Raw genomic sequence first — 16,460 nt, forward strand, 5'->3', positions numbered from 1 at the left:
TGGAGGGGTTCGGTTTGCCTAATAGGGAGAAATGGGACATGCCAAAAGACTCTCATGCCCTCACTTAAGTAGATTTTGCTTAAGAAACACCTAGGGGTAGAATTGGCATTTCTAATCTTCCAAAATTTATAATTCTTAAAATACTCATAATTAAATATAGGTTCTATACATGGAAACGATCAGAATTTTACGCTCTATTTTCTAAAATTAATCCCGTCAAAATCCGACAACATTGAAATTTTCACTTAAAACTCGTCGCGGAAACGATAAGAATTTTACGCTCAATTTTATAAAATTATTCCCGTCAAAATCCAACAACATTGAAATTTTCACTTAAAACTCGTCGCGACGCTTTGAAAAGCGTGCGAAGCCTAAAACAACGTTTTCGGGTTTTTACAATCTTCTCATCGACTTGACCCCGATGCGGGCTCGGGCGGGGCCGGTTCCACGCGGACTCGGGTTCGCGGGGCTGGTTCTGGCTGCTGGGCTGGGCCGTAGGGGGTTCTGGCTGGGCTGTGCTAGAGCGGGAGTTCCAGGCGGTCTGAGCCGGAGCGGGTTCTGGCTGGGCTGGCCTGTACCGGAGCGGGTGTTTTTTTTTATAATTTTTCTTGACATTCTGGCGAAAAAAATTCAGCCGGAAATATTTTTCCTGCGGAAAGTCCGCCGGAAATGTTTCCGGCGTATTATTTTGCGCCGGAAGGCCTTTTACGACGCGCGTCAAACCGGCGGAAATATTTCCGCCGGAAATACGCCGGAAATGTTAATTTCCGACGGATTTTGGCCAATTTTCCGGCGAAAATGTCTGCCGGAAAATGACGTTTTTCCTGTAGTGATACTTTCATGTTTTGATTAAAAACTTGATATATTAAAGGAGTTACCTTTAATAGATTTTGATTGGAATCTAATCATTTGATAGTACATCATGTATCTAATAATTAGATTTCCTTAAATCTGGATGAACCTTGAAATATAAGCAATATGTTGTAGTGCCTTCAAATTCAAATCTCCGGTGGTACCCACAAGTTAAGGAGCCAATTCATGTCTCTTTTTCTAAGTGAGAAGTGATGTCTAGTTCAACTAAAGCTCTAGCCATAGAAAGTCTTAGAAGATGAGCAGTGGCATCATCCACTTGCGAATGTTTCAAATATAAAATCCAGGAAATATAAAGTGGATTTGTTGAAGTAATATAAGCGAAGCTGAGTGAATGCAATTCAAAATGGAGTGATAGGTGGTTCCTCACAAAGACAAAATAGGGTGATTATTTTAGCATACACATCAGGAAACCACTTATATCGTTGAACTGTTGATAATATGTTGATGGTCAATAAGCCCAATTGAGTGGTCATCAATCAAATATAAATCAAACATAAATTTTTGGATAATATGTTGGGGTGGACTACTAAGAATTTTTCAATAATAGAAAAACGGAGAGGTCTAATAAGCTTTTGATATCTACACTTTAGTGAAGATGAGAGCATTTTTGCCCTGATATATGGGAAAACTTATTAGTTGCGGAGTGCACACCATCCGCACAAGCACTGGGTACCTAGCAGTACCCAACGGTACCGAGTGCGGGTACCGCTAGGTACCCAATGCTTGTGCGGACGGTTCTCCCTGTCCGCACTCCGCACCTAATAATCTCTTGATATATGAATAGATGCTTATGTCATGATGCTAGATATTGATAAAAAAAAATAAAGGGAAATGATTTTTTTGATGGGGAGGCATGAAATCTTGAATCATTTAGCCAAAAATAACATTTGCAAAGGAGTAAAGAGGGGGAGTAGTTGGAGATGTAGGTTTTAAAAAAGAGGAAGCAGGACAAGGAGCCTTTGTGAAGAAAGGTGCCACTGGGATTTGGATTGATGACCTAATTGTGAGTTCTTCTAAAATCCTAGAAACAACCAATATGGGAGACACAGGCGGGATTCGATGAAAACTGGTGGTAAAGGAAAAGGATTCAAATTGAAACTTGGATTTGTAGTCGTGATATCATCTTGAGCCATAGGAAATGAGTGAGAACAACAACCAAGGTGAGAGGAAGTGCAGAAGGCAACGGAAGGCAGGAAAATAACAGAGGAAGGCAGCACTATGATCATGGGTGTAAGAGAGACTGACATCGAAAGCTCTACTTTAAAAATCATATGGATGCTGGAAATAAAATTTTCAACTAGAATTCATAAATCAAGATCTGCAGTAGTTGATTGACTGTTCCGTGATGCAAAATGTGAAGTAGAATGTAGCTGAAGCTGAGAGAAAGATAATTTTTAATTGAAATATAATCAGAAGAGAGAATTTAAGAATCTTTATTCTTTCTAAATGGGTAATACTTTATAGATTGCATGTTTTGAAGCCATCACGGCTTTTTTTTTTATTTCACATGCTATGATTCTATACTCTAGTACTCATGCTAACTTTGTTCATGAATTTGCCAGAGTTGTAGAGCTTTGTAAATTACCTGTTAGATTGAGCTCGTGTTTCTTTCACTTGTGCCTTGCATCTATGGAATGCGAAATTTTATAATCTTTTTCGCAGTTGCTTTATCATGCTTTCACCCTGTTTTCTTGACTGTAATGCTAACTTATTGCTATCATTCTATCTTCTTGAGAGTATCAAAATTAGTTGTATCTATAATTTTCTATTTTTCATTATTTTTATAAAATTTAATTACTTTTTATTCTCATTGTAGGTGCAGGAGTGTGGTTTGGTTTCGCAGAGAATTGGTGAAATGATTTCCCTTAGTGGAGAAAGAGATCAAGAGATATGCTCCTTTTCTGACATTCCCTCTGATTTCTTCTATGATATGGAATCCTCATGGAAAGGTCGCGTCAAGAGAATTCATGCAGAGGAGGCTTTTGGAAATGTTGATAGTGCTGCTGAGTCCCTGTCCATTGCTGTTTGTCTCTGACCATATCTTAACTGCTTTTCCCACTTTTGATATTTTAATATTACCTTTTTTCGATTTAACCACATTTTTACATTTTCCCATGAAGACAATGATTTATCCTTCCAGTTGTCATATGCTGCAGACTACATTTTTTCTTAATGACATGATGAAATTACCCGGATATGGTTGGAGTGGAATCCTTAGGACTTTGTCTGTCTTTAAATTAGCTACTTGTTAATACATGCTTAAACAGATTCATTTGCTTCTACTTAAAATATTGTGATTTTTAATTAATTTAGAAGATAACACATTTACTTGTTAGATGATGTTAATCTTCCACATCCAACTTGTAAGGTATTTCAAGGTAGTCGTGCATAGTGTGGATTGTTTAAGGTTGGTGTTTTCTTTGATTTGAAGCATCCTTGATCAAATCTTTATGAGACTCCATACCCCTTTTTTCTGCATTTGTAAACAAACGCACTTATGGATTTAACAGGCTATGGTGTTGGTAATTTAAAACCTATGCTAAGATTTTTTTAACTTTTTTAGAAAACCTAAATCTGGAATTTACAATTCGTATTGATTCTTTTTATTTGCATTTATTTTTTTCTTACTTTCTTTAGGTCTCTCCAAATGCGGGATTCTCAGATGTAAGAGGATTGATTGAACTAGTTACCTCCATGTTGCCTTTAATATGAAAAATAATGATTCATCTTTTCCACCTTCAATGAATCTTTCTTTCCATATGGAGTCAAAGCTGGTTCGCATCTTTCTTTCCATTGAATCCTGGAAGAATTGCCAACTTTTTGTTTTCCCTCCTTCATTGTTGAATCTTTCCACATTACTGACTTATTGTTGTATCTTAGAAAGCTTTTTTGCTTGATTGGCTCTTGTTTATTAGCTATCTATTTTTTTATTCAGTTTTGATTATTTCCTATGTTTTCTAATTTGAAATGGTAGATGTCCCTGATATTCATTCTAGAACCATTGTCGAGCCATTTTATAGTTCAACTGGGAACCTTTAGAATATTATCCTTGCATATTGACTAAACATGAAACCACTTTCAATGGAAATATATTTTGAAAAGAGAAAATGATCGAATTGGTTCCATAACTTTTTCCAAATGACCAAAACTGATGAGGACATCGAAAATCCACGGCTACGATCGTGGCTATTTATTTTGATGTATTTTATTTGTTATTTGTACTTTTCCCTTTCTACCCTCACTTGAGGGCTTTGTCTTATGTTTGCCCTAGGGGCAATTGTGTATTTTTGTTTTCTTTCATGTATTTGGCTATTTAAGCCCTCCCCTTCCTCTTGGAAAGGGATGATGATTATTGAATAAAAAAATTTTTGCTCGTGTTCTCTTTGTGAGTTCCTTCGTGAAGATCTCTTAGTGAGTTCATCTCTCGTAGATCTCTGTGTGAGTTCTATGGAAAGCCCAAGGTGAGGGCAAAAGCAATCCCCGCCAGTCGTCGGAAGAGTCCGTGGCTCGTGGTCTACCTGCGCCATCCCAATTCTCCTTATCCTCCATTACTCGCCGGCTCTAATTCATTCCAGACTGTGATCTTCGTTCTCTTGGATTTCTCCTCACAATCCTTCCCCCCAATCCTCCATCCCACCGCCCCTTCCCAGCTGGCCGCCTGCTGCCCGCCGACTGCACCTCACCACCGGCCAAGAGGCCCGGTTGCCCCACCCGTGCAGCCTCTCAGGCTTGCCGCCGGCCACCCCCATTGAATCATGAAGTCAAATGTCAGTTTTCATGAAGTCCTTTATTACTTTTCTAGTTAGTTCCTTAATTTGAGGCCCCCAAATTAATTAGAAGTCAATTTGAATTTGAAATTCAAATTAATCTTAATTATACCCTCTTATTAGGAAACTTCTCAGATTTAAAATCCTGAAATTTCTGTTCATATTTTGACTAAAATCTGTGATTAATTGCGGGCCCCACTTTAGTTAATGCAAAGCCTCTCTCTTTCTCCCTATGGCCGGCCACCTCACCCCCATTGCTTCTCTCTCTAATTGCCACCTCACCACCACTTAAATACCTCTTTAATGTCTCCTCTCACATAGTTAATTCCAGATTTCATCAATGGTAATTTCAGATTTCAAAAATCTAAAATTTGAAACAGCTCTTCACCCTCCCCCCCCCACGGTTTTCCTATCTGTCATTTCTGGAATTTAATTCCCATTTGAATTCTCCATTGCTGCTGGCTGAAACTTCCCTAGACTCATGCGTTGGCTTCCCCCCACTTAATCCTTCCCAAACTCCTTAAAACATTGAGTTTACTACCTCCTAAACCTGCAGCCAGAAAATTCCAGCCTTTGCCATTGCATCCACAACAATTGGAAGCCTGATAACTGTTGTTTTAAGTAGACCAGCTTGCTGTCCACTGATGCCAGCGAAGATATCTAGCTGCCCAGCACTTTGGAAGACCACAATTTGTTGACTCGGAATTCCAGAAAGGGCAACCGGCTGTATTGTGGGTGTTCAAGTCATCCAAGAAGCTTTCAAGCACCACCTACTTCCGATCCAACCATCAAAGCACCACCGGAACATTGTATGACTTTATTCCTTAGTGCGAGGAGGTTCGCGGTTGCTGCCCACTTCATTCCCAACTACCAAACAACTTTGCCGGAGCGCGTATCTCTCTTGTCTTTGGGTAAATTCGACACCGACTCTCTATCTTCATAGTTGCATCCTTGAATTGTGAATTCATTATCTTCATGAAGATCATATTAACGCTTCTCCGCTAAAACCTAGTAATTGGATGAGTTGTGTGAGGGACCTTCTCATAGCTACTAATCTAATTGTTAGTATTGGAATCCCTTGTTGGAACTATCTATGTATGCAATGTTGGATTAAGCTGGCTATCTTTTGAACTTAACTTCTATGCATGTGAATTAACCTAAGCTAGGTACTACGTTAATATTTATCTTATCGTTCAATTCCGCATAAGACCTTGCTTATTATTGCCTCTAAATCTAAACGTGCAAACTTCTTTAAGCAAATCATTTTCGCATGGATTGTTTCACATCAAAAACAGTCTCCAATGATCTAGAAGTATCAATTTGGTTGCTTGACTCTTAAATAGAGGCCAAATTAGTCCTTCCGTTGGATCAATTAGGTATCTATTTAAAAGTCAAGGGATAAAATGAGACTTTTAAATAGTCGAGAATCATAAAGAATAAGGAGATCATTTTGGCCCTTATCTCATCTTGAAACATTTTAAAAGAAATAGGAAGCCAAGTGTTGGATACAAGGTGCTTCTCTAATATGCAAAATGAAAATTAGAATCTTATCAGCAAAGTAAAGTGTCACAATGCTAAAAAAGTCTTATAGAAAGGGATGATATTGGCCTGCATGCAGAGTTCAATCAGTCTATGTGCATTAGGAAAGGTGACATTATCATCTCTTTATGAAACCTTGATAATTCGTGTTTAGTATAACAATGATGCTCGAATCTCAAACTACAGAAAATTTTAGCATAATCTGTACAAAGCCTGTTGTTAATGATAGGAAAGTAATTTTTTCAAGAAAAAAACAACAAACCTGGAAGCAAATATCGAGTAACTTTGATGGAATTTGGTACACTCATTGCGAGAAGTGCTACACGAGAAAAATATCTTAAATTCTAATAGAAATTAAGCTTAAGCACTCAATAAGAATGAAGGTTTTTGAGGAGTGAAGTGTTTTTAGGGACAACTATAGAGTGAAGGAAACATTACGCATGATAAGGACTCTTCTCAGAGAAGCCAAAAGATTAATTAGGTTAGAGAACTGAAGTAGGAAATTGACAAACTTAAGTCTTCTCAGTTCTTTTACACTATCCTCTTAACTAAATGTTTATTGGCTCAATCAGGTAAGAACCTTATCTCTTATGTTTTTAGTGCCTCTTCTAGATCATTGATTTTGCAACACTGATCATATGATGCATAGTTCACATAGATTTAATACCAATAACCCATGTTCTGCACGTCAAAAAATAACTGTTTGTGGATTTGTAACTATTGCTGGACAAGAAAGACTAAATGTAAATCATCACTCTCTTTCTTTGAAGAATGTTTTAGTAGTTTCAAAGCTGTACACCGATTGTGTATTCATTCTCCAAATTACCAAAGATTTAAACTACAAAATTACTTCTTTCCTATATTTGTGTTACTTCTTTCCTATATTTGTATTTATAGTATTGGGTTATGGGCAGGGCGATTGGATTTGCTAAGGAGAGAAATGGGATCTACTTTTCTTGTGGAAGGGAGTACAAACAAAGGAAACTAGTTATGCTTTTCTTGCTCGTCAAAAAGTTCTTCTAATTCAACTCCGATTTGGCTCCATCACCTATCCTTGGACATCATATTTTAATTTTCTTGAAAATGGATTTCCTTCTATTTACAAATATTAATGTTAGTAGTTTTGATTGTGATACTTGTGAACATTCCAAATAGCATCATAATTAAGAGAAGGTTGTATATGGAAGTGCTAACAATAGTGTAGAAGCAAGGTGAAGGTGATCATAATCTATAACATATTCAACTCCTAGAGAAGTCATAGGTTTATTGATATATTTGTACTATTATAGATAACCCAACGAAAAGTGCATCTTTTTTAAAATGCCTTGCCTAAGAGTTTTATATGAAAGAACATGGAAGCTTTGTTTATTGGGCATCAATATGAGATATTCCAATGAAGGCATTTTTATTTGTGAAAAATATGCACTAGATCGTTTGAAAGATATAAGAACACTTGTCTATAGAGTGCTGTAATAACCATTGAACCTAATCATAGAATAGGTGAAGAAATATGATAATACATATATGGAAAGGGGAAGATAATGTAGTATAGCTCGGAGAGTAATTTATTTATCTTATACCGGACCAAATATAATATATATTGGTGGTGTTAGGTGCCAATTCATGCATGATCCTAGAGAGAGTCAATGGTAAGTTTTGCATAAGGTTTATACTATCTCAAGGCCATAATTGCAAGAGAGGCTTTGTTATGAAGAAATAAAGAGTTTGATCTAGAGGCTTATATTGGTGCAAATTATACTAGTTGTAATGACCCTAGTTTTTCTTTCTATCGTGCAGCTACTTTTCCTTATAACAGTCAAATTAGACTAGATTGGTGTTTGAGGAATCAATTTTGTCTTGATCAAGTGGTGCAACAATTGGCTAAGGTAAGTTGAGTACAATATAACCAACTAAAATGAGCCAGCTAGCAGGTTAGGTCTCGATCAGGTGTTTAAGTTGTCAATTATGGTAGGTCGATTTAGTGTGTAGGTGGCTGATCCAAGGAGACTGGTTAAGCATGCTATAGCTAATGAGGGTAGGCCGACCAGGTGTGTGAGTGGTCAATTGACTGAGTGTGCGTATAGCCACGGGGTTGTTGTGATTGAGTATTGATATAGGGTTGTTGCCAACCATGTTGGGGTTTTCCTGTGTCGAATAGATTGGAAGAATAGATCAGAGGTTCAAGTTGCATGTCAAGTAATCTAGTTGTATTGGCGGCAAAAAAACAATCTTATACTGACGACAATAGCGTGTGGTTCCTATGGTGGTTGTATATCTATTGTGGCTCGCCTCACTATTCTAAATATATATTGCCACCTAGTTGTCATGACCCAAACTTTTGGCATGTAGATTTTTTCCTTTATGTTTGCTGTCTGACTTTGGTTGATTGACTAGTTAAATTGGTAATTGAGTGGATGGATTGGTGGGAAAACAATATAACATGACTCAAACTTGTTTATTTGGATTTGGCTTGATAAGGTGTATAACTAGCTAAATATAGAAACTTGATATGAGAGACATTGGATGCAAATTTTGTAGATTGATTAGGACTAGAATGATGAATATGTGCAAAACCCAAGAAGCTACTTGATTGCTTATGAGACCATGAGATTTGTGTGTGTGTGTGTGGAGTAACTTGACATTGGTGTAAATTACCAATAACTAAGAACTATGTTTGTATTATTTGATCTCTAATTGAGGATTGTGTAGGTGTTGTGTGTTCTCTAATTGAGAACTATGTTCGTGCTTTGTGTTCTTCAAACAAAGTGCTCTTTTAGTGTGATGTGATCTCTAGTCTGAAGATTTTTTATCTTCTCTAGATTATAGTTGTTGATGCATTTTTTTTATCCTGACTCGACCCAAATTGAGTTGAATCGGACCCCATCAGGTCCGATTGAACCCGATCAATTAAATTGAGACCTGCTGAATCAAATTTGACTCAATTCTGCGTTGATTTGAGCTCAATTTCATCAAATTTACTAGATCAGACCCAATTGAACTCTAATCGATCTAAATCGAGTTTCATTCGGGCTCAATTCATATTCAATTGTTTCAGAATGAGTCCAATTGACTCTCCAATCAAATTAAAATCACTCCTCAAATTAGCAAAACCCATCCAACAGCCCTGATTTCGTCAAAATTCCAAGCTTGCATGGTTTGTTCGTGTGATAGGCTTGTTTCGAAGTGGATTTGAGCGACTTTTGGCATGGATCGAGCGACAGACTCAGTTTTCGTGTATGGAGGGAGCGGGAGGGATGCATGGGGCTCGGTTCTTTCTATCCTTTTTGCATGAGATATGTCTAGTTCATGCAAATAGAGGGCCGAGAGAGAGGGAGATGTTCATCTCTCTTCTTCCATGCGTGCGATTCTTCCAGGCAAAGCAGAGGAGTTGAACCAACCTACCGGAGCATCTCGTGCATGTGCCTTTGCTTGATCGAGCGGAGTCGAACGGGGCTTCCCACGTGTTCTTCTCGTGCGCTCGTGCCAGAGACGGAGCTGGGAGGATTGAGCATAAGTGTCTTGGTGTGCGGTCGAAGGAGACAAAGCCTCTAATGGTGGTCAGATCGAGCATAAAGGGGCGAATTGAACAGGATCATAAGCCTCTCATGTACGTGCCTAGATCAAACCAAGCATTGGAAGTCTGTGAGTGTTCGACTGAAGCACGGATTTGGTGGAGAAATTACTCTGTTGTTGTCTCCATTTTTATCAACTAGAGAGAAGCGAAGCAGAAGGGTTGTGAAGGCCTTTGGAAGGTGACGATTTGTTGTAGGAGCTTCTTCTTCCTCTTCCGTTGACTCTGGTGAGTTCTTCACAGTTGAGACAACATTTGGAGCAGCTTGGAAAGCAAATCAATTCATCATCCCTCCACTTTCTTGCTTTTTGCAAGGCGAGAGCATTCCATTGTCGACTTGACTTGACCCGGCGAGGTGAAACCCCTTAAAACTTAGCAAAACCTAGGTCTATTTGCCAATGTTTGTGTGGTTGATGCTCCCAAGCCTTAGGTCCTTAGAAAACCCTTGCATTTAATTTCCAAACCCGAGAAAAATCTCGTAGTTTCTGTCCTCAGTACAAAATAGTGGAAATTTGATGATTTTCGCTTGCTTGCTCTCATATGAGAGTTCGAGAAGGACACTGATGTGCGTAGGGTGTTTGGATTGGTATTGTCCCCCTCCAAATGCATGATATAACATCTTATTGCCTTCCGACCCTGTCACCTACAATCAAAACATAGGTTAGGTGATATTGTTCGATGTCAAATCGAATGTTGAGGTATAGTTTCTCTCCAAATGCTATGTCTCTTTCTCCTAAAATCATGTGTCATGAAATTGGCATAGGGTGTGGGGACTTGCATTAGCAAAGAACTTGTGAATATTTTCTTGAAAGCTAGAGTAGAAAACTACTACGAATTATGGTGTCAAACTAGTGAACAAAACTGCAAACCTGTGTACCTACAACGTCAATCTATCAATACCCTGCTACCAAAATCTCGTTAACCTAAAGTTAAATAGGCAACTTCCAAAGGGAAGCCATAAGACCTATCCAAATACAATCAATGGGTAGTTTAGCCAAAAATGCTAAGTTGTAAGACCCACCAATTGACAACTTCTAGTAGAAGTCATAAGTCCGACTTCTAGGGGAAATATTCAGGTAGCAATCTAACCCTAGACCCCTCTACATGCTACTTTTAACAAAAGTTGTAAGTCTCATTTCAATTAGGGTGTTGAGGAATACTTTCCCAAAACAAATAATGCATCCTAATAAAGGCTGTAAGACCCGCTATACGGGCTACTTCTAATAAGACCCGTCACTTGGCCTACTTCCAAAGAGAAGCAGTAAGACATGCTTTTAACCCACACTTGGGCAACCTCTAATAGAGGCCACAAAACCCGCTATTTGGGCTACTTCCAAATGAAGCCATAAGACCCGCTACACGGGCTAACTTTCAATGAAGGTCGTAAGCTTCGACCCAAATCCAATCTACATGCACCTCCTAAACGGGGTTATAAGACCTAACTTAAATATAAACTATTGGCAAAGCTTAAGTAGAGCTGCATGTCCCGACCCAAACTATAATAAAATTAAAATTAGCATTTATCCACTTCAGTTTACTCGGGATCCCTGAGAGGAGGAAACATATGGTTGCTAATCAGATTCCCTAGATACTACAATCAACGGTTGTTAGTGTTGGTTGAGTGAAGCCCTCGGTATACGCGGGATGTCGAAACCATGGGATCTTGATCGGGTGTTCTTTTATCCCCCCATAACTAGGGTTAAAATACTTGTATACTTCTATACTTCTTGCACAACCAAATATAATTTCATCCTTAAACGAGAGTGCTCTTCAACGTGTTAGAATGAGTAATTAACTATGATGTCTTGCGCTCATAGGAAATGGAACCTTAGAATTAAATAAAGCATGATGTTGATCATCAGGGGAAATCTGATTAATTTAAATTTCAATCTACCTCGAGGCTTCTAAGCTTGTTGTAGCACCATCTTTTCTTGAGCGAACAATTTGACGACATAATGTAAAGTGTATGGCCTTGCGTAATAACTCTAATATTTTAATGATGAAGGATATAAAAATTATTATGTGATGACTAATTGTTTTTGTATATGTAATGTGAAGACTAAATTTTTATGCCTGTGATTTGATGACTAGCTGGTTTTCTTATTTTGTCTATATTGTTGAATGAATTTTTTTGATCTTGTTGAATTAATTGTTAGAGAGCTAATTTTATTATGCCTAGTGTTTTCCCTTGAATTATATCATAGTTGCTATTTCTCCAGGAATTAAGCCAGAGTAGGATAGGGTAATGTTGGGCGGGATGAGTGAAAGGTTGGAATTAGTGGGGTTGAGTTGGTCATTAAGGTCAGCCTGCTAGGCTGTCATGATTTGGGACATTATTTTTATGTGGTTTTTGTTGTATGAACTATTTTAGTCATGGGCTTTTATTTAGTAAAAGCTACTTTGTAATTTAAATCCTCAGTTTGTTCTTAATATGTAGGGAACATTCCTTCTTCTTAGTAGTCTAGAAAGGAGTCCAGAAACCTCATTGATCGTTATGATTTTTGAAAGGTGAATCTTGAAAGTTTATACTAGCTGGTTTTTCTTGGGTTTAAGTAGGTTCTCTTCCTCAAGGTCATGACTTGAAGTTCGGTTGTCCCTTCCGGGCCTGAATTCAGGTCATGGCACTAGTTTATTGTAGTTAGTAAATCCATATCAAATTATTGTAACTTCATGGGAGGTAATCTTGTGACGTTGAGAAGCAATAAGTAAAATATTGTTGCAAGTTCAATCTTCGAAGCTTAGTTTAGAGCCATGTCTCATATACTCCAGGAGCTATGGTTGCAAATAATCTTTGTGGGCTCCGAAAATTCGGCCCCGGCCTCCCCGCCGCGCTTCTTTTTGATTGGCGAGGGGAGTTTTAAGGAATAAGTTCCGGGGTAAGTTTTGGAAGGCAGATGGGTTTGTAGATAAGACACTACCCAGAGATTTCGCCCTCATTTTGTGAGGACTTTATGATCTGAGTTCTGGTTTCCTATAGGGGCAAGCCCCTATAGTTAATTACCTCTCCCGATCACGAGAGAGAACTTTCGATTAAGGCTAGTCGTCAATCAGATACGTAGAGAATACGTGTTATCCAGTATATAGTAACAGCATGGATATGGAAATTGAAAAGTTTGGATTTGGGAAAATTTGAGAATTCGGAGTATAGGAAGATTTGGAGATTTCATATTTAAATAGAAATTTCACCATCTTGCACTTAAAGCGGATGGTGGGGGAATGGATGATAGACCCGATCAAGATCCCATGGTTCAGTCGTCCTTGGCCATCGTGGTCCCTGGTCTACTTAGTCAGAGCAGGTAGTCGACCCAACCTGACAGAAGGATTCTTGTCGGCAGCCATGGGTTGCTTCGTCCAAGGGAACCTTGTAGACCGGGGTTGAATGTTTGTCTAAGGGGACAAATTTAAATCCACCTTAGCTTACAGAGGGCTTTGTGCCCTATCGATCATATCCTATTGATTCATATCTCAAGGATTTAACGCCATTAAGGAGCGTATTGGCTCTGGCCATAACCGCTATCCGTGGTGTCATTTGGCGGCAAAACCACTCGGTTCAGAGGGCCCCAGGTGATAACTGTTTATCCTGCGGTGCCATTTGGCGGCAAAACCGCCGGTGGGTGGAGCTTACACGGGTCAGGCAATTGAACGGGTTGAATCTTTCAGCCGCCAGGTGGTGACTGGGTAGAACGGTGGGCTTGGATGCAGCTTAGTTGGCCGTGGGCTTCAGCTGTGTGGGATGTTTTGGCTTGCGTGAAATCCAAAACGAAGAAAAGAACTTCTGTTGACTTAGGGTGAATCAAACCAGAGGAGGAATCTCTGCTGCTTTCGTGAAATCAACAAAACAGAGAAGCAAACCTCCTGTTGCTTGCGTTAAACAGACTGTAGATAAGGGAATTCTAGAATCACAAAAGAGATCTAGCTTCTCCTACGACTCACTATAGAGATCGTGGAGGTTGCACTCACAAAGAGGAACAAAAGTAATAAATTTTCATTCATCAAAAACTAACTATACAAGGATGAGAAAGCCAACCTAAAATAGGAGCCTCAACAATGAAAATAAAAAGGGCAAAGACTAAATGCCCTTGGGGCTACAATAGCGACCAATCCCATAAGAGCAAAAAACGGAAAAAAAAAATAAAAATAAACTACTACATAAACATAATGAAAATACAACTCATGCTCGTAACCATCGATCTCCGCGTCGAAGAGAGTATGTTCTACACGACGATGTCCTCATCACCACTTTGGTTGAGGATGTTTGATTTGTAAGCTTGTTTTGATTTTTCTTCTACTGCATAAGGCTGCTTTCCTTTGTCACGTATGCACTACCCGTTTACCTTTATCAGGTTCTGGGAGGCGAATGCAGAGTAGACCTCATTCTTTCTGGCTTCAGGAGTTTAGCCTTATTTGGATTTATTCAAGGGAAGCTTTCAGACTTTGTAAGTTTCACTTCTCAAATTTTGCCACCCTGTCCAACAAATCCTGGAAGGTAGTGATTGAAGCCATGGCATAAGAAGGTTGGCATATTTGTCGTCATGTTTCCCATCAGTGAGTTGAACTGCATGCTCTTCTTCAGCTGCTGCTCGCACTTCAACGCTGAGTTGCGCAGCCGTGTTATATACCTCGTCACTGATTCGTCTTTCTTCTTTTTATCGAGAGGCGAGATCAGCAAGGTGAGTCCTTCTTCTTTGCACTGGCGATCTTTTCAAAGCACAGGCCTCCAGGTTCTAGCAAAGGTCTTCCAGAGAATCATTTGGGCAGCTCGGGCATCAGCCATTCGAAAGCGTTTTCCACTAGCTTGCTCACGAATTGCCTGAATAACAGAGCATCATTGCCTCTGTATTTCCACCGGCGTTGCTTTGAACTGCGCCGAAGGTGTTTGTCTGGGATTTTTATTGCATCGGAAGATATTAAACTTCGTTACACGAATATCCTTTGGGATATAGCAACCTGGAATCGTAGTCTGCTGGGTACGGGGACCTTTTCCTACCAACTTCTACGCTTTTCGGCAGCTAATATGGCCTTCGATCTTTTCACTGATTAACGCCTTCCAACTGGATGCAGTTACAGGCTCCAAGACACTTGGCCAACTTTTGTGGGTACTGGCGGGGGTAGGATCATCATTCTTATCGTCAACCTTCAGGTACACCTTTCCCACTCCTGAAGGCCGTTGAGGAGCTTGAGGGTGCTTTGGGAGATTGGCGGGCTTTTGGTTGACGGGCCTGAATCGGTGCAGGCCCAAGAAGTGGTCTTCTGCATATTTTCCATCAAATGGCCCGTCATTTGAGTCATCATCGTCAGTCATTTTTATCATTTAACTGAGAGATTTGCTCTTCTTTTCTTTTCGGGCATGTTCGGCCTATTTGATTTCTCATTTCAGCCGAGGTGTGGATATCTCGCCAGCGAAGGGGTTTTCTCTGACCCTCGTTCTTCTTCCTCATTCCTTCTTCTGAGGAGCGAGCACTTCGGCTGGCAATTGGATTCGGCCCTATGGGCGCCAACGATAAGTAGTGTACGGGGCTGTGATTGTTGTCTTCTTCCATCACCATCAATTCTTCTTCCTCTTTCAGCATTTGAACCGTGGCTGACCATACGAAGCCACTTCGACTCCCATAGTATCTCATCGTCAATCATCCTTCTTCTGTCTTCGTACCTGATTTCTAGCGGCGTCGCACTCGATTTAGCCTTGGCTTGGAATTAAGTACTTTTCGATCCGCGGGACTGCGATCGAAATGAAGCTCTTCTTCTGGTTGAAGTAGGAAATGACGGGATCTCCTGGAGACTCTCCAGGATGTCGACCGTCCATCATAATTTGTCGTTCTTAATGGACCTTTCTTTTGGACCCATTTCTGGGACGAGTTCTGTTAGTGGGGGGGCGGATCTCCGGAGACAGCTCTCGATGTCACACCCGAACTATCATTTCTTCCAAGATATTTTCTCTTCGAGGCCCTTTCGGCCTCCAACTTGTTTTGCCCTTCCACCGGGACCTTTCGCGACGGATCCCCGCAAGTATATGGTTCAGTGTCAGCCCCAATGCTCACCGGTGGAGGGCTTTGTTGTCGGTAATCCTTCTTTTCAAAACCTATCACAAGCGGATGATAGTCTATTCTTCTTGGGGGAATTCTTCGGCCTCACGATCAATGGCCTCCTGGAACTTCTTTTTCATTAAGCTCTTCGTCCTTAACTGGTCTTCAGTACACGGTGTACCCGGGCAGCAGACGTTGGGCTTCTTCTTATTCTTCTTGAAGGGGCTGAGACTTTCATGGTTGACGTTCCCAGAGGATTGTTTTGAAGCCCACCAGAAGGCTTTTCTCTTTACCCAACTTTTCAGATTAGTGACCTCTTCTGAGTGGGAATAATTGATTTTGGTTTCTGGTTGCTGGTAAGGTTGGAGGGATGAACTGGTACTGTCAGCTGCCGAAGCACGTACGCTCTGCATTTTCTTTCCTCCTTTTGCTTCTGTTAAGGCCTTCCTCCACTATGAGGAGCTTTAGTTTCATACCTCCCAGGTGCATCAGTTTCTCTGGGCAGGTTAGTGGTGTTCGCAGTCACCACAGAATTTTTCTTCCAGTAACAACCCTTTTTGCAGTAAAGGGGTCTCAGACTGGGACAGTCTTTAAACCAGAAGCTCCTTCTTGGGCAGCACTCTGGTAGCATCCCTTACAGAGTGCAGACCTTCCAAAAAATTCTTCGAGTTTACGTCGTACACACAG

At 40.0% G+C, this 16,460-nt stretch overlaps 1 protein-coding gene across 3 annotated transcripts in view; it reads left to right on the forward strand.

The window, feature by feature from the left end:
* LOC110111593 (DNA mismatch repair protein MSH1, mitochondrial) overlaps positions 1–16,460 on the forward strand; it is a 145,440-nt gene that overhangs the window by 102,595 nt on the left and 26,385 nt on the right. For all 3 annotated transcript variants that reach the window (XM_020843524.2, XM_020843528.2, XM_020843530.2), the window contains one exon: positions 2,690–2,896. In XM_020843524.2, coding sequence (XP_020699183.1) covers positions 2,690–2,896 — 207 coding nt within the window. The remainder of the gene's footprint in view (positions 1–2,689; positions 2,897–16,460) is intronic.

Source organism: Dendrobium catenatum, unplaced genomic scaffold (genome assembly GCF_001605985.2).
Source record: "Dendrobium catenatum unplaced genomic scaffold, ASM160598v2 fragScaff_scaffold_1417, whole genome shotgun sequence".
In the NCBI taxonomy this organism is placed as follows: domain Eukaryota; kingdom Viridiplantae; phylum Streptophyta; class Magnoliopsida; order Asparagales; family Orchidaceae; genus Dendrobium; species Dendrobium catenatum.